Source organism: Phacochoerus africanus, chromosome 9, assembly GCF_016906955.1.
Source record: "Phacochoerus africanus isolate WHEZ1 chromosome 9, ROS_Pafr_v1, whole genome shotgun sequence".
NCBI lineage: Eukaryota > Metazoa > Chordata > Mammalia > Artiodactyla > Suidae > Phacochoerus > Phacochoerus africanus.
In genome coordinates this window covers 96,761,422-96,785,182 of record NC_062552.1, presented here as the reverse complement: position 1 = coordinate 96,785,182, position 23,761 = coordinate 96,761,422, and the positions used below count along the sequence as shown (strand labels likewise).

At 36.9% G+C, this 23,761-nt stretch overlaps 1 protein-coding gene across 1 annotated transcript; it reads left to right on the top strand.

Annotated features, from left to right (window-relative positions):
* Nucleotides 1–92: 92 nt before the first annotated feature.
* Nucleotides 93–22,858, top strand: MED6 (mediator complex subunit 6). The gene is made up of 8 exons (XM_047796119.1): nucleotides 93–154; nucleotides 5,640–5,799; nucleotides 7,456–7,547; nucleotides 9,146–9,228; nucleotides 9,586–9,694; nucleotides 11,488–11,603; nucleotides 21,627–21,654; nucleotides 22,445–22,858. The coding sequence occupies exons 1-8, from the start codon at nucleotides 133–135 to the stop codon at nucleotides 22,573–22,575; spliced, it is 741 nt and encodes a 246-aa protein (XP_047652075.1). The 5' UTR covers nucleotides 93–132; the 3' UTR covers nucleotides 22,576–22,858.
* Nucleotides 22,859–23,761: the final 903 nt, after the last annotated feature.

The following is a 23,761-nucleotide window of genomic DNA, read 5'->3' as shown; positions in this document are numbered from 1 at the left end:
CTCTTCCTAGCCTCGCAGTCTCCGCCCCTTTTTCGGTTCAACTTTCCTTCGCTCTGCATCCCGCCTCTTCCGTCTCGGAGTTGCTACGTTTCCTCTGCGCCGGAAGAAGAACCCGAAAACGCCTTTAGAATTATGGCGGCGGTGGATATCCGAGGTACCCTGTGCTGTCACCCTTTGTTTCCTGTTTGGGGTCTGGTTTAGGGATTTACAGCGTGCGGGGGCAAGGTTCTGGTTCGTTTGGGTGCTCTTCTGAGTGTTTTGTGTGAACGACCCAAAGCTCTGGTCTGGAGAAAACTTGCCTCGTTTTTCGCAGTTCTTCAGGGGTCTCATGAAACGAAGCGGTTGGGAGAAGCTCTGGGTTTTGAATCCTGATAAATCTTTGCAAAAACTTTAGGGCCCTTCTGTGAGGGTGAAGGGGTTGGGGCACTGAGCCGACAAGGTTTGATTCCTCTTTGGGGCTTGTCCTGGGGGTACCTTATTCCTGCTGTCGGGTCCAGCACGTCCGTCATTTCTGTGAGTGAATACCAACGATTTTCCTCTCTAACTTTTGTTTTTGAGTGTACAGTCCCTTCCATCGAAAACCCAACAATTACTGAGGGCAGAGGTCGTTTCTTTTTCACAGCTGAACTGTAGAGGTACTGAAATATTTGTTGAATATTCAATGAATAAGTATATGGAGACGCATTCCTGTAATTGCTGTCTTAGGTCGCGCCGCATTAAACCGTACGTTCTCTTAGCACACGAACATACAGACTTTTCAGTGAAACTCTGGGATTCCGGAATGAACTGGCGGGCAATTTAAAAATAACTGTAGCATGTCGCAACATTGTAAATCAACTATATAATTCACTAAAACTTACAAAACAAATAATTGAAACACGAGAACTTAGTTTCAAACAGACCAGGTTCCAGCAGGTTGGGAGGAGGTGTCATGGAAATTCCCAGGAAAAACTCATGAGAGTGAGAGTGCACTTGTCAGTGTATCTTACTGTTGTGGTGGTGGCGCTCACAAAACTTCTGCACTTGTATGAGACTTTTAACATTTGTTTCCATTTGAAACTTTGTAGTACTTTCCTTAGAAGAAGTGTGAATTTTTGTACCTAGACGCAAGCGAAAAGTCAGGCTTAAATTTACTCCTCTCACCCCCAGCAGATTAAAGAAAAACGGCTTTGGTTAAAAGATTTTTAACTGATGTTTTCCTGGTCATTTCAACATAGGGTTGTGGTTTTATTTTTTATTTATTTTTTGTATTTTCTAGGGCCGCACACACACGGCATATGGAGGTTCCCAGGCTAGGGGTCGAATCGCAGCTGTAGCCTCGGCCTTCCCCAGAGCCACAGCAACGCGGGATCTGAGCTGCATCTGCAACCTACACCACAGCTCACTGCAACGCCGGAACCTTAACCCACTGAGTGAGGCCAGGGATCGAACCCGCAACCTCATGGTTCCTAGTTGGATTTGTTAACCACTGAGCCACGAGGGAAACTCCAGACATAGGGTTGTTTTTGTTTGTATATACTTAATTTTTATACTTAGTTTTTAAAGGGAGAGGTTTGAAGTTCCTTTCTCTGTGTTAACCAAATTGAAGTCCAGCACACATATTACAAATATATTGTCATTTTTATGTTGTCAGAATGTCCAGTTATCTTCAGTATTTCTGGATAATGCCTATTATTTGTTTGCCTTTCATTATACGTGGAAATACCAAGTCCCTAGTTTCATTACTTGCTAATTGTCAGCTGTACTATGGCTATGTCAACATGCTTTCCCTTACTACTGAATAAAAAAGAGAACCATTTAGTCCATCAGATAGTTCAGCTTTCATAACTTTTTCTTTCTATTTAGATTTGTTAGGGTCATTGCAGAGGCCCTAAGATGGAAACTATCTGGTGTGTCAGAAGGACAACAGGGAGGCCAGTATGGGCTGAGAAGAAGACCTCATTTTCTTCTCAGTAGATGAGGTCAGAGAGAACTGGTGGCTTGATCAAATAGGAATTGTAGGCTGTGGGAAGATCTTAGGCTTTTCTCCTGAGTAAAATGGAGAGCCACTGGAGGGTTTTGACCCAAGGGGATGAGCATAATCTGACTTTTTTTTTTTTTTTTTAGAATCATCTTAGATGCTGAGAACACTGTAGGAGGGCAATTGTGGAATTAGGGAGACCAGTTAGGATGCCATTTTTGTAATGCATGGAGATTGGAGGTAGCTCAGACTAGAGCGCAAACAGTGGAGATGGTAAAAAGTAGTTGGAGTCTGCTTGTCTTGGTAGTATATTCTCTTTATTGAGTTGGGGTCATATGTAGTCTCTAATATATTCTATTTAGGGACAGATAATATATTCCTTTTCACAGCCACACACCACTCTCTTAATCTCAGTTAACTATTCTGTAAGTGAACATTCTTGGATACTGGAATGTATGAAAATCTTTGACCAGTAGAGTAACTTGTCTTTAGCATTTAATCATGAATTAATAAACATTTGCTACCTCTTACAAATCAGGTCCTGTGCTAGTTACTGATGAGTAACCTACAACCCCTGTTCCTTAAAAACTCAACATTTAATGGGAACATGTTTGTGAGTTAGGAGATGATACTATGATTAATGATGCAAGTATATAGAAGTTGCTGTGAGAAAATAGAGAAAGAAGTCATTATTTTTGTCTTGCAAAATAGAGGAAGGCTTTGCAGAGATTGGTGACATTTGAAATGAGTTTAATCTAACATGGCCATTTGAATTATCTACTAAACCTACACCCATAGCCTCAAGCCAGAAATAAATTTGGTCATCTTAATCTTAAAATAAATTGACTACCAGTACTACCACTACCATCGTCATAGCTAACATTTTTTTGGTTATTATAATGTGCTTAGCATTTTACATACATAATCTAGCATGGAGATACCATTATAATTCCTGGTTTTATATGTGAGAAAACTAAGGCATTGGGAAATTAACTTGCCCAAAGTCCTGTAATTGTCAGTATACTTTTCCTTGCGCCAGTTCTGCTTTGTGGTGGTTAATTGTGGGCAGTGAAGACAGGAAGACAGGAAGCCCTGTAAGGAGGCTGTTGTCCAGGTGACACTTGGGAAGAGATTAATAAGATATTGGCAAGGGAGAAGGGATGGAGAAGTGAATTTGATTAGATGACATCCTCTCTAGAACAACACTTGGTCTACAAGTGGTCTCCAAATCTAGAGTATCTGCCCTGACTTCTCGCATAAGTTCTCTTTATTGGATATTTTCAGTTTGAGGCAGCAGAGTGTAAAGGAGTGTGACTCCAGTGATGTTCTGGAACTGGTCTGTCTAGATCAAATCTCAGCTTTACTGTTTAGTGGCTCTGTGACCTTGACAAGTTATTTAACCTTCCTGTGTTTCATCTTCTGTAAAATAGTAACAGTAATAGTACCAACCTCAAGTTACTGGGTAAAGTGCTTAGAACAGTGCCTGATACGAAGTTAGTATGTTCAAAAGTGGTAAATACTGTTTTCTCTGTTTATATTTGTCTCAGAGGTCATTTGCACTGTACTTTTTAATCTTTGTATAGTTTACTAAATGAGGAAAATATAGAAAATTGCTGATCAAGAAATAGCTGGGGAAAAAAAAAAAAAAAGGAGTTCCCGTCGTGGTGCAGTGGTTAACGAATCTGACTAGGAACCATGAGGTTGCAGGTTTGATCCCTGGCCTTGCTCATTGGGTTAAGGATCTGGCATTGCCGTGAGCTGTGGTGTGGGTAGCAGACTCGGCTTGGATCCCACGTTGCTGTGGCTCTGGCATAGGCCTATGGCTACAGCTGCGATTCTACCCCTAGCCTGGGAACCTCCATATGCCGCGGGAGCGGCTCTAGAAAAGGCAAAAAAAAAAAAAAAAGAAAGAAATAGCTGGGTGAAGAAAATTGTAAGGAGAATTTACTGAACAGTCACTTGGAGCAGATGACATTTATAATTTTTTCTAAGAATCTGATTCCATATTTAAACTCAGTATATCCAAGCCAAATTCATTATCATTTCTTCCTTAAATGATTTATTGGTTCCTAAGTTCTCTGACTTTAGAATTGGTCGTTCAGGAAATTGTCTCTTTTTTTCCCCTAAAAATGTTTCTTTTGTCCTTATCTTCCTGTACCTTGCCATTGCCTTCCTCTAGGTCCTCATCACCTCATGCCCCTATCTATAGACTTTTCTGTAATTGTGTAAGTAGGACCTGTTTATTTGTTTCTGCAGATTATTTCTCTACTTAAGCTGAAATGATCTGCAGTACAATCAATTTATGACACCATGACACCATGTAGACATAGTTTCTACTGTGTAAGTGAGAAACTAACCTAAAATTGTCCTTCCACAAATGTTCTTATATAAATATTCCTAAGGAAATAGAGAAAATGTGTAATAAAGTTCCTTTAATCAAAACTACTTTAATAACTGGACTGTGGTGTTTAAAGCTGAAAATAATGGCAATCTTTAGTTGCTTTTCATTAGAAAATCTTTTTCTGAAAATGTTTTTTTCTTGGCCTGTTAGATATTTGGTTATGGCATGATCCATTTATGATGGTCTGTACTGATTATTTGGTCATTAGCATGCTTCATCTATTTGTTTCCTTCTTCATTTTATAATGTATCCAGCATGTTTTACCTTTCTATAATTACTTTTTCAGTTTGATTCATTTCACTGATGCCTTGGATTAGGTCAGACTTCATAGATGCCTGAAATAATTACAGTTTAGGAGAGGTTGAAGTTTTCATTTCTTCCTCCTTCAACCAGTATTACGTAGGCATTTTGATGTTCATGACTTAGTGGGACCTCATGGAATGTAGAACTGGGATTTAGAACTGTCAGTGGTATGAAACATCATTTCAACCTGTACCCAACAAGAGCTCATTAATTAAAGCTATCTAGCTCTACTTAGCATGTCTTTTTTTCCTTTTTCCATTTTGAAAAATTCAAGATTTAATTCTTTAATGTATGAAATTATATAGTTGTAAATAAGGGCATTTGCCTTCTTTTCATTTGCCCCCCTTTATGTCATTATTATCTCATTTATATTAATATCTTCCTACCTTATTTCTGTCTCCTTAATTGGAAAGTCTCAGACTGGTGGCTATGGATGTATTTTCTTTGGCATGCATATTGTTTGAAACTTTTTGAATTAGTTGCCACATTATGAAAACTAAGAATTTTCAATTTTTTGGAAGACCTCTCTAGATTTCAAACCCTATAACTTCACCTAATTGAATTGTTCATTAAACATAAAATATATGTTTATATTTCACTATCTTTGTATATACATTCTCTCTACTTGGAAGTACTTTATATCTCTTTCCTCTGTGGTAAGCCTCTATTTATTCTTTAACATGTGGTGCTAAAACTGACCTTCTCACCCTAGTGAAAATTGTTCTGTTTCTTCAGGTAAGCTATTCTGCTCCTTCCACTCCCTCCCTCTGCTCTCATAGCACATTTATTCATACCTGTATTATAGTTCTTATGTAGTGTTATCATTGTTTCTTGCATATTGATTTCTTCAGTTAGACTGTGTTTGTAGGTTAGGATCCTTATATTCATAGTGCCTCTGACATTATATGCATAGTAAATGTTTGTTGGAATGGATTTTCTTTTCTCATCTCTTTTCGTTTTGTTTCTTTTCTGTAGATAATCTGCTGGGGATATCTTGGGTTGACAGTTCCTGGATCCCTATTTTGAACAGTGGAAGTGTCCTGGATTACTTTTCAGAAAGAAGTAATCCTTTTTATGACAGGACATGTAATAACGAAGTGGTCAAAATGCAGAGGCTAACATTAGAACACTTAAAGTAAGTTATTGTAAGAAGGTAGCATCTTTGCCAGCTAGAGATTTCATGATGAATATTTCTTTCAAGCTGTGGATTGTGAAGTACAAAGTAGAAGTTTTGGAAGAACTGGAGTTTTGTTTGGATTTGTACAAATTTGTTTGGATTTGTACAAATTATTAGTAGTCATTTGTAACCTAGGAAGTCTTTATATATTACTGTTCAAGTCTTTATATATTACTGTGCAATTAAAATATAACTCCGAGGTTTGGATGTAGATCTGATGAGTGATTTTAGCAATGCAACTGTTATCCTCAGCCAGGGGACTATAGTTATTGTCTCCTCTACATCTAATTTAATGTCTCAGACCATAGTTGAGTTCGTAGTAGATTTTTGTGTAAAAAATAAAAATTTAACCAAACAAGTGCAAAGCAAGATTCTTTAGACTTAGGATGCTAAATAGGAATTTGTTACTATTACAAAAGTTTCTGAAGCAAGTGTGTGTTGAGTTTTTCCTCTGTCAGCTAAAAATGGGGTGAGGTTGGGGTTCCCAGGAAATTAAATTTCTAGTATTTTAAATAGTTTTTGTTATAAGGTAAATATTTACATTTACTGAGATGCTTTTAAACATAATATATTAGGAAAAAAATTGTTGGGGGCAAGGATAAGGTTTTTGATGTTTTCTAGTTGGGTAGACTATGTAGTTGACATATATAGTTAAGACAGGTATAGTCTTTATGTGTATTTTTGTTTTTATTTATTTACTCATTTTTTGCTTTTTAGGGCTGCACCTGTGGCATATGGAGGTTCCCAGGCTAGGGGTCCATTTGGAGCTACAGCTGCCAGCCTACACCACAGCCACAGTAATGCCAGATCTGAGCCGTGTCTGTGACCTACACTACATCTCAGGGCAACTCTGGATCCTTAACCCACTCAGCGAGGCCAGGGTGTGAACTGGCAACCTCATGGTTCCTGGTTGGATTAATTTCTGCTGCACCATGACAGAAACTCCTTCATGTGTATTTTGTATTATTTATTGATCTCCTTGGTCAGGAGGCATGGGATTTTGGTTGTCTTTATTTAAATGTATGTTTTTCAGTGTACCTTCATCACTGAAAATACTCCAATTTAAGTTCATTATGAATTTTCGTAGAAAAATTTTGTTGTTTAAAAACCAAATCTTACTTTAACTGTGTTCCACCTACCTGGAAAATTAGCAATTTTATTTAGCAGCCAGTTTTTTATATCAAACATAGGCAGTTTTATTCTACTTAAAATATTTCTATGCTTTTATTTATTTATTTATTTATTTATTTATTTATTTATTTATTTATTTATTTATTGTCTTTTTGCTATTTCTTGGGCCACTCCCGTGGCACATGGAGATTCCCAGGCTAGGGGTCCAATCGGAGCCGTAGCCACCAGCCTACACCAGAGCCACAGCAACACATGATCCGAGCCTTGTCTGCAGCCTGCACCACAGCTCACGGCAACGCCGAATCGTCAACCCACCGAGCAAGGGCAGGGACAGAACCTGCAACCTCATGGTTCCTAGTCGGATTTGTTAACCACTGCGCCACGACGGGAACTCCTCTATGCTTTTATATAATAATATGAATATTCTACAGAATTGTTTATAGGGCATTTATAAATCTCTGAATATCTGTGTCCTGTTTTCAGTCAGATGGTTGGAGTGGAATACATCCTTCTACATGCTCAAGAGCCCATTCTTTTTATCATTCGGAAGCAACAGCGGCAGTCCCCTACCCAAGGTAAAATGTGTAAACTTCCTGGCATTATTTTCTCTTAAAATACCATACTTTATTTACTTCCTGAGATATATGTTCTTATTTTTTGGGATTGGATTCTCTTTTAGGGATCTGTAGCAATCCATGTGTGAGTTTCCTATGCTTTCCCTCCTGTGAGGGGCCACACCAAGTGCACCCTCTCTTCAGCAGTGAAATTAGCCCCCTATCCCCTGGCCCACTGGCCCCCTGTGTAATGCATCTCCTCAGGGGAAGACTATTTGAAACTCTGAGTCCAAAACTTTTATTGGGGGCTGATCATATAGATATCTTCTGCCTGCCAAAATTCTAGACTTCAGAAGAAAATCAGGTTTAATTCATGGTAGGTGCAGTTGCACTAGCTTCATAATGAAGATTCTTGTTGACGTATTCAACAAAAAGTCTTCCTTGGGTTATATTACTAAACAAAAACTAAATCATACCGAAGAATACAGAATTCAGATTTGATTTTGAGTCAAAGAGCTAGTTACCTATACTGGAGATGACCAATTTCATCTCCTAAATTAGATACTCTCATCAAAACATTTGAAAAAACCTTCACCCTAGTATTGATTCCAGAGGGTGACTTGCTAATAATGAAGTTTGGTTCCAGAGTAAAGAATCCAAGTTTGCTTTCACAGTCAAAGATCTAGAGCCCCTGTCCAGAAAAAAAGAGAACCTTAGAATAAAGGCAAGACCAGGAGTGAGATTTCCATGATGAAAGATTCCAGGTACAGAAGCTACACAAGATGTCACCAGCCTCACTAGCGGCTGTTTTATTCCTTAGGGACTGGGGCACAGAGGCTAGTTCATTGCATCTGATAAATTCATCCTGGGCCCTAAAACTGCCTTGCTCTAAGGTCTTATTCCCCAGAGTGTGGTTGATTGACAGCAGCCTTGGATCACTTAGGAACTTGTTAGAAATGCACTCCCTTGGAGTTCCCATCGTGGCTCAGCAGAAACGAATCTGATTTGCATCCATGAGGATGCAGGTTTAATCTCTGGCCTCGCTCAGTGGGTTGGGGATCCGGTGTTGCCACAAGCTGTGGTATAGGTCGAAGATGCAGCTTGGATCTGGCGTTGCTGTGGCTGTGGTGTAGGTCAGCAGCTACAGCTCCGATTCGACCCCTAGCCTGGGAACCTCCATATGCCACAGGCGTGGCCCTAAAAAAAAAAAAGAAAGAAGAAAAAAATAAATGCACTCCCTTCTGAGTAAGAAACCGATTTAACCAGATACTCAGGTGATTTAGATGCATATTAAAGTTTAAGAAAAACTATTCCTAAGACAAAAATTGACGTACTTTTTCTGTGAAGATCTAGAGATGAAATATTAGGCTTTGTGGGCCTGTAGTCTCTGAGACAACTGCTTAAATAGTATCATAGCAGCCTTAGATGATAATGTGAATGAATGGGTGTTCCTGTTTTCCTCTATAACTTTATTTACAAAAACCAAAATTGCCAAACCGTACCTTAGGTTTTAATATAGGAAAATGTCAAATTTTTGTTATTCTCTTTATGGAAATATTTAGCAGTTTGTGTGCATAGCTCTATTCATGAACTCTCCTCTCTCCGCCCCCTGGTTTTAGTTATCCCTCTGGCTGATTACTATATCATTGCTGGAGTGATCTATCAGGCACCAGATTTGGGATCAGTTATAAACTCTAGAGTGGTAAGTGTATTCACATTCTTTAAACACTAAAGAAAACTTGTAATTGAAGTACTTTGCTTTTAAGAATTATGCAGGAGCTCCTCTCCCTTCTGAAGGTTGGTATAAAGTGTTGACTTTTAGAATGTCTTGGGCATTGGTTACTATGGGCCAACTCTGTGTTTGAAGTGTATACCTCAGCCCCAGCTAGCTAGTGGTTCAGGTTCTGAAAAATAGAAAAATTACTGTCTTTGCATATGTAATATTTTGCATTTTACTTTGGAAATTTTGATTCATGAGATTCAGAATTTGTTTTCTTTTTTCTTTTTTTTATTACTCAATGAATTTATTACATTTAAGAATTTGTTTTCTTTTTATAAGCTTACTGCAGTGCATGGTATTCAGTCAGCTTTTGATGAAGCTATGTCATATTGTCGATATCATCCTTCCAAAGGGTATTGGTGGCACTTCAAAGATCATGAAGAGCAAGGTAGGTGGGCACATGGGCTCTCCTAAAACACTTTTTGTTACTCTGAGAATGAAACTTTTCTTTCAGAAAAGGGCTGTATGATTTCTAGGTGTGTTTTACTTTTCCATGGGGAGACTTCATAGGATAACATTGTCAGAGCTGTGCTTCATTGAACTAGATGTGGTAATAACAGCATTCGCTCAGGGACAGATAAAAATTTTCATGTCTTGGGTAAGTGATAATCTTTGATAAGTTGATTCACGGTTTTAAAATATTTAGAACATTTGGAAGAAATCCGAATGAGGAATAAGTAATGATGATATTTCCTGCTTACCTAACTGTTGAGTCATCTCGAAATCTGAAACCCACAATCTCCCGAGTCTTCAAGGTAGAGGAGATGCTCTTAAACCCTGTTTCCAGATGGCCAGTCTGTTTTCTGATGTTTCCATGTTACCACGTGTCATGACGTCAGGTCCTGTAGTTTCCATAGTTGGTAATCTGCTACTTAGATAAAATAAGTATTATACCATATTTTACCAATAAAAATACTTCTAGAAACGTGTCTATAGAAATATACCTATGTTCTGTATTTCTTTCTAGAGAAATAGAAACTAAGAATGAATTACTGTTGAAAAGTTAGCCTTTAAATATAATTCAGAACTGTGGAATGAATGGTCTTTGAGATACAGTTATATTGATTCTTAATAGTAGGTGCTGGTGCCAATATTTGACTAAGAAAAGTTTGCATCAGTTGAATAAACTACATGATGGAAGATAGTATGAGAAAAAAGAATATGTATACATATATGTGTGACTGAGTCACTTTACTGTACAGCAGAAATTGGCATAACATTGTAAATCAACTATAATAAAAAATTAAAAAAAAATAATTGAATAAACTTCTCATAAGGGCTGTTTGCTCCTACCCTAATGAAATATTTGGAATAAAACTTAATTGGAACCCTTCCTTTAGAGACAGTCCCCCAGTACACTCCCCACCCATGGAAATTCCACATGGAATTAACTTCAGAATTTCTCTTGCAAGTTCTTTTCTTTCTTGTCTTCATAATCTTCTCTTGTTTGGTTTGTCCTATTATTTCAGTGGATTATAGTCTTCATAATTTAGTGTGGTAACTTGCATTTGTGAAAGTTGCATTTCTATTTGTACCTATTAGGTTTTGTGGGAAAAGATCATTTAATACACTTAAAATATACACAAGGTAATTTTGGAACAATAACAATGGAAAATTTTAGCTTTAAAATTCTATGTTTATCCATGTTTATATGCTAAAACTGAAATGTCTTTAAAAGATATGTGAGCTTTTTAGGAGTTCCCGTTGTGGCTCAGTGGTTAATGAATCCGACTAAGAACCATGAGGTTGTGGGTTCGATCCCTGGCCTTGCTCAGTGGGTTAAGGATCTGGCGTTGCTGTGAGCTGTGGTGTAGGTTGCAGACGCGGCTCGGATCCCGCGTTGCTGTGTTTCTGGTGTAGGCCAGTGGCTACAGCTCTGATTAGACCCCTAGCCTGGGAATCTCCATATGCCGCGGGAGCGGCCCAAGAAATGGCAAAGAGACAAAAAAAAAAAAAAAAAGATATGTGAGCTTTTTAAATATTAGATTTTTAACCCCATTTCAGAGGGTGAGTTGGAACACTTCTGTGTATATGCTATGTTTAGCATATCTGGAGGATTATCTTTTTAATAGCAGCCATTAAAAATAGTGAAATTTCAATATATTTATGGCAAAAATTTGTAAACTATAAGGCACTAAACTATTTAGGCAGTGTTTTGATTTGGACTTCATATTTTGCTAGATAAAATCAAACCTAAAGTCAAAAGGAAAGAAGAACCAAGCTCTATTTTCCAGAGACAACGTGTGGATGCTTTACTGCTGGACCTTAGACAAAAATTTCCACCCAAATTTGTGCAGGTAATTAGAATATGTGTGGTTAATTTTGATTTGATGCTTTTTCCTGGCATATTTATTTTTAATTGAGAACTGTTGCAGATGTGACCTAAAAATAATGATTTTCATAATTAGTTAAAAAATGATCTCTGAATCAAAGGAATGTTTTCCGAAGACTTAATGCACAAAATGAGTAAAAGGAATGGAATTAGTAATCTTCTGTGGTCTTAAGTTTATAGTTTAATTCCTCATTAAATCTGCACAAACTATGAAGAATGCGTATAGATAATATTCTCATTCAAAAGGTTGTTGAACGTGTTATAGATGGTATCAAAACTGGAATTTGGAACTTGTTGTTTTTACTCTATATGCTGCCTTGCAGTCTGATTTTTTTTTTTAAGTCCTTAAATGACAGAATAGTTAAAACTTTTGTAACAACAAAAAAAGAATATTTGATGTGAAGGGTTTGGAATGGTAAATGGAGGAGGCAGAAGTAATAATAAATAGACATATCATATTGGTGTTTAAGTTACATGAATTTCATTATGTTATTTTGGGTATTCCAACAGCAGTAGCAAATCCATCTACCATTCTACTAATGGAACTGTTGAAGAGAGATAGGTGTGAGATGGAATATATGATCATATTATTCTCATGGTTAGTGTCAGTTCTTATTTGTCTTTTCAGGGCTGTGTACACACAAGGTCATAGATACTTTTATTCTTGGAGAAAGCCTATTTAAGAGATTTTCAAGGGCATTTTTGGATTAAATGAGATTTTTCACATCCTGAGATGACTTTAGATCAGGCCTTCCCTTCCCCCTTACCTGACTCTATTATAAGAGGTATGTGTTCAGAATGGTGATGGGATAGTGAAGGGAGCAGGGGCCATAGTTGAAATTCAGGACAGAAAAACCAGTTTAGAGAAATCTCATGCATTGCACTTGAAGATGAAACAGTGTCTGTTGCATAAATAAATAAATGAATTATAGCCATGTGTAGAGTGATGAGGAGTGACTGCAGAGTGTAAGAGGTTAGGTGTGGTTGACCATTTGTCCACTGAGTACATAGTATGTATGAGGGAGGCTGGGGGCAGAAACACATAGACCTGCATAGTACAGTAGCTGTTAGGCATATGTGACTATTGTGCATTGGAAACACAGCTAGTCCAAACTGAGTTGTGATATGCGTGAAATACCAAAAAGAAGTAAAATAGCTCATTAACAATTTAAAAATATTGGTTGTGTGTCAAAATGATAATGTTTTAGATACATTTGGTTAAAATAATAAAATTCATCTGTTTCTGAAAATGTAACTACTAGAGAATTTAAAATTGTATTTGCAGCTTAGATTTGTGGCTTGCAGTATATTTTGGACAGTGCTGATCTAGAAAACAGGGACAGAAAATACAAAACCAGAAACATGAAAGATTATTGATGAACACATACCCAGAAAGCAAGAAAATCCCTTAGTTCTTCTTTTTTTAGTTTCCTGAGGTGTAAATTTAGATTGTTTGAGATCTTTCCTCCTTTTTAAGATAGGGATATATTGCTGTAAACTTCCCTCATAGTACTTCTTTTGCTGCATCTCTTAGGTTTTGGTATATTGTATTTTCATGTTCATTTCTCTCCAGGTAATTTATGATGTCCCTGTTGATTTCTTCTTTGGCCTCTTAGTTGTTTAGAAGTGTTTTGTTTAATTTCCACTTGTAAGTTAGCAGAAGGAAAGAAATTACAAAGATTAGAGTTAAAATAAGTGAAATAAAGACTAGAACATCAATAGAAAAAAATCAAATCAATGATTCACCAGAAACGAACATTGTAAATCAACTATACTTCTATTTAAAAAAAAAAAAAGTGACAATGGAACTATGAGTTGGAGGTTTTTTTTTTTTTTTTTTCTTTTCTTCTTTTTAGGGCCATACCTGTGGCATACGGAGGTTCCCAGGCCAGGGGTCTAATCGGAGCTACAGCTGCCGGCCTATGCCACAGCCACAGCAATGCCAGATCCAAGCTGCGTCTGCGACCTACACCATGGCTCACAGCAACGCTGGATCCTTAACCCACTGAGTGAGCCAGGGATTGAACCCGCAACCTCATAGTTCCTAGTCAGATTCGTTTCCACTGCGCCACGACGGGAACTCCCAAGAGTTGGAGTTTTGTGAAGATAAACAAACTTGACAAACTTTCAGCTCGACTGACAAATAATGTTAGAGATGAAAGGGAGTTCCCCAGTGGTCTAGTGGTTAGGACTTGGTGCTTTCACTGCTGTGGCCTGGGTTCAGTCTCTGCTCTGGAGTCTGAGATTCCATATTAAGCAACTGCAGCTGCACGCTGTGGCAAAAAAAAAGAAAGAAAGAAAGAAAGAAAGAAAGAAAGAAAGAAAGAAAGAAAGAAAGAGACATTACAACTGAGGCTACGAAAATAAGATGATCATGAGAGACTACTATAAACAATTTATATGCCAACAGAATGGACACCCTATAAGAAATTCCTTGAAATATATGCTTACCAAGACTGAGTCATGAAGAAATAGGAAATCAGAGTAGACCAAAAATGAGTAAGGAGACCAAATAACTAATCACAAACCTCCTAACAAAGAAAAGTCCAGATGACTTCATGGATGCATTCTACCAAAATTTAAAAGAGAATTAACACCAATCCTTCAAATTCTTCCAAAGAATGGAAGAGGAGGGAACACTTCCAGATTTGTTTTATGAGGCCACCATTACTCTGATAAAAAAGACACTACAGGACAAGAAAACTATAGTCCAATTATAATAAAAATGGAAAAAGTTAAAGAGAGGATCCTAAAGGCATCAAGAGAAAAGCAAAGTGTTAATTATAAGAGAACCCCAATAAGGTTATCAGCTGATTTCTCTACAAAAACACTACAGGCCAGGAGGGAGTGGCAAGATGTATTTAAAGTGCTGAAAGGAAAAAATTTGCAACCTAGAATACTCTATCCAGCAAGAATATCACTTAAAATAGAAGGGGAAATAAAGATTTTCTCCAACAAACAAAAGATAAAAGAGCACAGCAATACAAAAACCCATTCTAAAAGAAATACTGAAAGGACTTCTTTAAATTAAAAAAAAAAAAAAAAAAAGGAAAATCTAGGCTGGAGGAAACCACGATTGGAAAGCAGTCACTTAAATAAGCCAGCATACCGATCTAAACATGAAGATGTTAAAAGGAAAAAATAAAAAGACATCAATTTCATACAATGTGGGCAAGGGAAGTAAGAAAAATTAGATTCTTTTTCTTTTTTTCTAAGGATGTGTTTGAGCCTGTATGGTTATCAGGCTAAAGCAAGCAGATATAGGAAGGGGTTAACGTGCTTAAAAAACAGGGCAACCATAAATCAAAACTGAACATTACATTCACAAAAACTGAAAAAAATATTGAAGCATAAAATAAATGGAAATCATCCAACCAAAAAAAGAAAGGAAGAAAAGAGAAACATAAACTAAACTAGAAAACAAGGTTTAAAATGGCAATAAATACTTATCTATCAATAATTACCTTAAATGTGAATGGACTGAATGCTCCAATCAAAAGACACAGAGTGGCAGATTGAATAAAAAAGCAAAAACCTTCAGTCTGCTGCCTACAAGAGACTAACCTTAGGGCAAAGGACATTTATAGATTGAAAGTAAAGGGGTGGGAAAAGATATTTCATGACAGTGGACAAGACAGGAAAGCAGGAGTTGCAATACTCATATCAGACAAAATAGACTTTAAAATGAAGGCCGTAAAGAAAGACAAAGAAGGACACAATTTAATGGTTTAAAGGATCCTTACAAGAAGAGGATATTACAATCATCAATATATATGCCCCTAATATAGGAGCACCCAGATACGTCCAACAAATACTAATAAAGGAGAAATTGATGGGAATACAATCATAGTAGGAGACCTTAACACTCCACTGACATCAATGGACAGATTCTCTCAACAGAAAATCAGTAAGGCAACAGATTCTAAAGGAAACAACAGAAAAGTTAGACTTAATCAACACTTTCAGGACATTACATCCAAAAAAATCAGAATATACTTTTTTCTTAAGTGCACATGGAACATTTTCAAAAATTGATCACATATTGGGGCACAAAGCTAACCTCAACAAATTTAAGAATATAGAAATTATTTCAAGTATCTTCTCTGACCACAATGGCATGAAATTAGAAATCAACCACAGGAAAAGAAGAAAAAACCTACTACATGGAGACATGCTACTAACACGCTACTAAACGCTACAACATGCTACCCGCTACAGCACGCTACTAAAAAACCAATGAGTCAGTGAGGCAATCAAGAAGGAAATTAAGAAGCTACAACACGCTACTAAAAAACCAGTGGGTCAATGAGGAAATCAAGAAGGAAATTAAAAAGTACCTTGAGACAAATGATAATGAAGACACAACCACTCAAAATCTATAGGATACCGCAAAAGCAGTGCTCAGAGGGAAGTTTATAGCAATACAGGCCTTTCTCAAAAGAGAAGAAAAATTTCAAATTGACAACTTAACCCACCACCTAAATGAATTAGAAAAAGAACAACAAGCAAAACCTAAAGTCAGCAGAAAGAAGGAAATCATAAAGATCAAAGAGGAAATCAATAAACTAGAGATTCAAAAAATGATAGACAAAATGAATCAGACCAAGAGCTGGTTCTTTGAAAAGGTAAACAAGATAGACAAACCTCTGGCTAGACTCACCAAGAAGAGGAGAGGAAAAACCCAAATAAAATAAATGAAAAAGGAGACGTCACAACGGATACTACAGAAATACAAAAAACCATAAGAGAATACTATCAACCATTATATGCCAACAAATTCGACAATCTAGAAGAAATGGACATCTTTCTAGAGACTTACAGATGTGGTGTATATATATACAATATATATACACAATGGAATACTACTCAGCCATAAAAATAATACTCTGCCATAAAAAAGACAAAATAATGCCATTTGCAGCAACATGGATGGAACTAGAGACTCATACTTTAGTAAAGTAAGTCAGAAAGACAAATACCATGTGATATTGCTTATATCTGAATATAATATATGGCACAAAGGAACCTTTCCACAGAAAAGAAAATCATGGACTTGGAGAATAGACTTGTGGTTGCCAAGGGGGAAGGAGAGGGAGTGGGAGGAAACTGGGAGCTTGGGGTAAATAGATGCAAACTGTTGCCTTCAGGATGCATTAGCAGTGGGATCCTGCTGTGTAGCACTGGGAACTCTGTCTAGTCACTTATGATGGAACACGTAATGTGAGAAAAAAGAATGTATACATGTAACTGGGTCACCATGCTGTACAGTAGAAAAAATATGTATATAAATGATAAAAAAGTCTCAAAAAAAACTATAGTCCAATACCCCTAGTGAATATAGATGTAAAAACTCTCAGAGAAATACTAGCAAATTGGATGCGGTATCACATTAATTAGATCATACATCATGATCAAGTGGGATTTATCCCTAGGATGTGAAGATCGTTCAGCATACTAAAATCAATCAGTGTGATACACTGCATTATCAGGATGAAGACTAAAAATCACAATTATCTCAGTAGATGTAGAAACATCATTTTGGAAAATCCTTTTGTGATAAAAACACTCAACTAACTATGGATAAAAGGAATATACCTCAACATAATAAAAGCATGTATAACTAACCTACAGCTATCCTCATACTCAGTGATGAAGAACAAAGCTTTTTCTCTAAGATCAGGAACAAGACAAGGAGACCCACTTTTCATACTTCTGTTCAACATAGTACTAGAAGACCTAGCCAGAGGAATTAGGCAACAAAAAGAAATAGAAGATATCTAAATGAGAAAAGAAGTAGAATTGTTTCTTTCCAGATGATATACATATACATAGCAAACTGTAAGGGCTCTATTAAACTGTTAGAACTAATAAATGAATTCAGTAAAGTTGCAAGATAAAGTACAAAATCACTCAAAAGTCAGTTGCATTCCTGTATAATAACAGCAAACTATCAATGTAGGATATCAAGAAAATCCTGCTTAAAATAGTATCAGAAATACTTAGGGATGAACTTTTTGTTTTCATCTTTATTGAAATGTAACTGATGTATAACACTGTGTAAGTTTAAGGTGTGCAGCCTGTTGATTTGATACAGCAAAATGATTACCACCAGATCATGTCACATAATTACTATTTCTCTTTTATGGTGAGCTCACTTAAGATTTACTCTCTTAGCAACTTTGAAATATATAATACATTATTATTAACTATAATCACCATGGTGTACATTAGATTTCCAGAATTTATTTCATCTTATAACTGAAAGTTTATACCTTTGACCAACATCTCCTCATTTCCCGAGCTCCCCCAGCCACTGGTAAGCACTGCTCTACTCTGTTTATGTGAGTTTAAACATTTTAGATTCCACCTATAAGTGATATATAGTATTTGCCTTTTTCTGTCTGACTTACTTTACTTGGTATAATGCCTGCAAAGTTCATCCATTTTCACAATGGCAGGATTTCCTTCTTTCTCATGGCTGGATAATATTCGTGTGTTTGTGTGTGAGACATATGTCTCTCTTTATTTTTCTCTCTCTCTCTCTCTTTCTCACCTACACACACCCCACATCTTCTTTAACAATTCTTCTGTTTATAGACATATTGGTTGCTTCCGTATCTAATTGTGGGTAATGCTGCAATAAACATGGGAATTCAAGTATATGCTCAAGATCCTGTTTTCATTTCCTTTGAATGTATACTCAGAAGTGGACGTGCTGGATCATATGGTAGTTCTGTTTTTAATTTTGGGGGGAACTTCCATATTGTTTTCCACAGTGGCCACACCAGTGTTCCCACCAACAGTGCACAAGTGTTTCTGTTTTTTCATCCTAGCCAGTATTTGTTATTTCTTTTTCTTTTCTTTTCTTTTTTCTTTTTTCTTTTTTTTTTGGTCATCTTTGTTCAGGGCCGCACCGTGGCATATGGAGGTTCCCAGGCTAGGGGTCTAATCAGAGTTGTTGCCTTTGGCCTATGCCACAGCCACAGCAATGCCAGATCCGAGCTGTGTCTGTGACCTGCACCACAGCTCACGGTAATGCTGGATCCTTAACCCACTGAGTGAGGCCGGGGATCAAACCCGAAACCTTATGGTTCCTAGTCAGAGTCATTATTGCTGTGCCATTATGGGAATTCTGATACTTGTTATTTCTTGTCTTTTTGATAATAACTGTTGTAACAGCTGTGAGGTGATATCTCATTATGGTTTTGATTTGCATTTCCTTGATGATTAGTGATATTGATTAGTCATGTACCTGTTGGACATCTGTGTGTGTTCTCTGGAAAAATATCAGATCCTCTGCACATTTTTTAATTGAATTTTTTTTTTTTTGCTTTTGGGTTGTATGAGATCTTTATTTTGGATATTAACTTCTTATTAGATATGTGATTTGCAAATGTTTTCTTCCATTTTGTAGGTTGCCTTTCATTTTGTTGATGATTTCCTTTCCTGTGCGAAACTTTTTGGTTTGATGTAATCTTGTTTATTTTTGCTTTTGGTGTCAAACCCAAAAAGTCATCACCAAGACTGATATCAAGGAGCCTACTCTGCCTGTGTTTTCTTCTATGAGTTTTATGGTTTCAGGTCTTACATTCAAGTGTTTAATCCACTTTGAGTTAGTTTTTATGTGTGGTGTAAGGTAATGGTCTTTTTTTTTTTTTTTTTTAATACAGCAGCACCCGCAGCACAGGGAGGTTCCCAGGCTAGGGATCCAATTGGAGCTGTAGTTGCTGGCCTTTACCACAGCCACAGCAACGTGGGATCTGAGCCACGTCTGTGACCTACACCACAGCTCACAGCAATGCCAGATCCTTAACCCACTGAGCAAGACCAGGGATCAAACCCTCAACCTCAAAGTTCCTAGTCAGATTCATTTTTACTGTGCAATGACAGAACTCTGATGATGGGCTAGTTTTATGCTTCTGTATGTGGCTATTCATTTCTCTCAACACCATTAATTGAAGGGACTCTCCTTTCCCCATTGTATACTCTTGGGCCTTTGTCATAAGTTAATTGACCATATATGCATCGGTTTATTTCTGGGCTCTCTATTTTGCTCCATTGATCTATGTCTGTTTTTATGCCAGTACTCTGTGGTTTTGATTACTGTAGCTTTGCAGTGTAGTTTGAAATCTGAGGTATTTGTATTCCCACATTTATTGAAGCATTATTCACAATAGCCAAGGTATGGAAACAGCTCTAATGTCCATCAGCAGATGAATAGATAAAGAAACTGTGGTATATACATACAGTTGTGTTTTTGTTGTTGTTGCTGTTGTTGTTTTCTTTTTAGGGCTGCATCCACGGCATATGGAAGTTCCCAGGCTAGGGGTTGAATCAGAGCTGTAGCTGCCAGCCTATACCACAGCCACAGCAATGTGGGATCCAAAATACGTCTACAAGCTACACCACAGCTCACGGCAACGCCAGATCCTTAATACACTGAGTGAGGCCAAGGAATTGAACTTGCATCCTCATGGATACTAGTCAGATTTGTTTCTGTTGAGCCACGACTGGAACTCCCATCATATAGTTAATTATAGTAGAGGGAATAATGAAAAATGAAACCTCCATGTATCTATTATCTTGCTTCAAAAGTTATAAAGCATGGCCAGTCTCGTTGCATCTCTTCTTTCCTCATTTCCTCCCAAGTATTTTTTTGTTTTTTAGGGCCACTCCTGTGGCATATGGAAGTTCACAGGCCAGAGATCAAATGGGAGCTGCAGCTGCCAGCCTATGCCACAGCCATGGCAATGCCAGATCCGAGCTGCATCTGTGAGCAGCTCATGGAAATGCTGGATCCTTTGACCCACTGAGTGAGGCCAGGGATCAAACCTGCATCCTCGTGGATACTAGCTGAGGTTCTTAACCTGCTGAGCCACAATGAGAACTCTCTCTCCCAAGTATTTTAAGCAGGTTATAGACCTCATATCATTTCAGTGAGGTTTTTTTTTTTTTTTTTTTAAACATTGTAAAGGTTTAGCCATAGTCAAACTTACATTGTCAGTTTTGAGAAACTGGTCTTTCTTTTAACCATCCAGGGGCCAAAAGCCAACTCACAAAGTTTATACAACTCTATGTAACAAAACTAAGAGAAAGAAGGCTTTCTCTATAACATCTCTTTGCCCCTCCTACCCACAACATTTCTCCTCAGAGCTAGAGAGGAAAGTAGATTCCTGGCATCCTTGAAGTCTCCTGTGAACTCCCGTTCACCCATTTTGTCTCCCAGAACAGTTTGTAGCTCAGGATTTAACTCCTACTTATCCACTGTATTTAGCAGTTGAGCTGGATGTTGCCCCTTTTGGGGGTGATAAGGAGAATATTGAAGTCCTGTAGTTTCCTTTGAATCCCAACTAAGCGAAGAATTGCTGTGCAGAATGAAAGATCTGACCTTGTTCCTGACTCCAAGTGCCCCATCATTTTTTTCCTACAGTTTGATTTCTGACAGTACTCATCAGAAGCTTTATTTTAATAGTAAAATACCTCTCTTTCTTTACTTCCCATACCTGCCAACTTTAAAAGTCAGAGGGTTCATCCAGATTTCTTTCTACTTACAGCTCATATCCTTTAAGCAGATAAGCCTCTGGAGTCTTTAAAGGCATCATTATTCCCTTTCATTGGGTTCAACTTAGCTACATTTTGTAAAGCATTATATCCTCAGTGCAGAGCAAAAGAACTTTGTAGATGTTCAAGTGTTTTTTTTTTTTGTTTGTTTGTTTGACTCTTCTTTTAGTTTCAGATTTGTGTCTTTTCTGGGGTAGGAGAGTATGGGGTAGGAGAGTAAGAAGTAGAAAATGGTAAATTTAGTTTTTATGGCACATGGATCGTAGTTCCTCTTCATGAAGTCATTTATTATATAATTCACATGAAGATCTTATTTGAATGAAAATTCTTTCTTCAAGAAGAAGGAAGTTTGCTAATCTACCCTGTTTTCTTCTTCTTCTTTCTCTATCTCCCCCCCACCCCCCGGCCCTTTTTTTCTAAATTACAGCAAAAGTCTGGAGAAAAGCCTGTCCCAGGTATGGTTCATATGATAATTCTTATTGAACTTGAAATAAAACCGAACACCCTGTTTAATTCAGTAGCAACTATAAAATGTGAATGAATTATGATCATTTTGTCCTTTTAGACTGTCGAATGGTAGTTTGTTATTCCTAACTTTTAAGACATGCTAAATTGCTGAAAGGTAGTGTTTTTGTGGTAGTGATAGTTTTTAAAAGATGAATTGGAGTGGAATGAACAGGTATTGGGGATGTGCAGAAAAACCAAGATGATTTGAGGTTGTCAGAAATGTGAAAAAAGGTCGACTGTTTCGTCGTTGAAAGTAGGTACTGAACTATCAGTTGAACTGGGATAGAATAATTATGTATCTTTTTTATGCATAATGTCTCATTTAAATGTCATTTTTTGTTTGTTTTGGTTTGGTTTTTTAAATTTGGTTGGTACTTTTATTTTATGGAAGTTCGGCATATGGAGGTTTCCCGGGCCAGGCAGCAAATCTGAGCCTGAGCTGTGACCTACACCACAGCTGTGGCAACGCTGGAACCTTAACCCACTGTGCCACAACAGGAACTCCAAATGTCATGTGTTTTTTATATCTAGTATCATAATTTACTTGTATTATCAGGTTTTTGGTTTGTAAATTGGTTCTTATACATCTGCCTGATGAAACAGCTATGTTTGCAACTTGAGATAAGCAATTCTAAATGAATTTTTGAAACTCTGAACCATTCACATTAACCATTGTCTAAATTGGTCTCATCTCTTCACCATCGTCTCCCTCCAAAAATACCTGCTTTCAATGTCAAGTGGATCAAACAAAGAAAGAGGCAGAACCTATACCAGAAACTGTAAAATCTGAGGAGAAGGAGACCACAAAGAACATCCAACAGACAGCGGGCACTAAAGGCCCCCCTGAAAAACGAATGAGACTTCAGTGAGTATCGGAGAATGAGAGAAAAATTTGCAAGACTCCTCTTGTCCACATTTTACCTCATTACCTTGACAGGCTTGTGAACTTTAAAATTCTTTGTCACAGTCATTGTATAGAGTGTGCTTGTTCTTTAAGAAAAAAATGTAAGGATCCTCATGCTTTCAATCTGAATATTTTTAATATATCTTTTGTAACCTTTTCCCTACTGGACTCAAGCAGCTTCCTCACTCACATGTACTGCTATATATGTTTAGAAACAAAATAAAGGTCTTTGAATATAAACTACTTTATCATGATTTTTCCCCCCTTATTTTTCTCTCTGAAATATTTTCAGGTGCATTTTGTGAACACAGAGGATAAAGTTACAGTAGTAATTAATCTTATTTTCTTCTATTACTTACATATTCCAGAGTATTAAAATAGTAAAGTTACTGAAAATTTGAAAGATAAAAGGAAAAAACTTCACTCACCAGTACCACTACCCCACAAATACTATAACACTGTTGTGAATTTTCATGGTATTCTTTTTCTGTATGTAGATGTTTTTTTTAAACCATAGTTTATAATTATTCTATTTATACAGTTTTACTTTATCTTATGTCTGTTGTAGGCACTATTCTGTTTGCTTAGTTTTTATAGACCGTTTATTGACTGAATAATTACTATGAATGATTATATCTATTTTCTTAAACTCTCTGTTTTTCCTGATTTGCATTATTTAAATAGTTGTAGTGATTACGTTAGTGTTAATGACTTCAAGGTTTAGTATTATTTCCTTAGTATAGAGTCCTAGCAGTAGAATCACTAGAACCTGTGCTTTTTTTTTTTTTTTTCCTCTTAGTCCAAGGTTTAGTCTTAGCCAAGTTGTTTTCTCAAAAGTTTTGGACCTGTTATTACTCTAACAGCAAAATATGAAAACACCAAGTTGTCTAGAATCTTGCTAACACTGAGTACTATCATTTGCATTTTTAGCATTAAGTAACAAAAAGATGGGGTTTCATTATTTAAAGTGGTTGAATAATTTCTCTTCTTTGTTTTTTGCTTTTAAGAAATGTCTGATTTTCTGTATTGCGTAAGATATTTTAGCTTTTTCTTATTTTGACATAATTTCAGGCTTACAGAACAGTTGTCAAAATAGTACAAAGAATTCCTCCATATATACTTTTTGCCCACATTTTCCATATTTGTTTTAT

Coding starts and splice junctions, on each gene's coding strand:
- MED6 (XM_047796119.1), top strand. CDS start 133: ATGGCGGCGGTGGATATCCGAG. Junction 9,229..9,585: donor CAGTTATAAACTCTAGAGTG/GTAAGTGTATTC, acceptor TCTTTTTATAAG/CTTACTGCAGTGCATGGTAT. Junction 9,695..11,487: donor CAAAGATCATGAAGAGCAAG/GTAGGTGGGCAC, acceptor ATATTTTGCTAG/ATAAAATCAAACCTAAAGTC.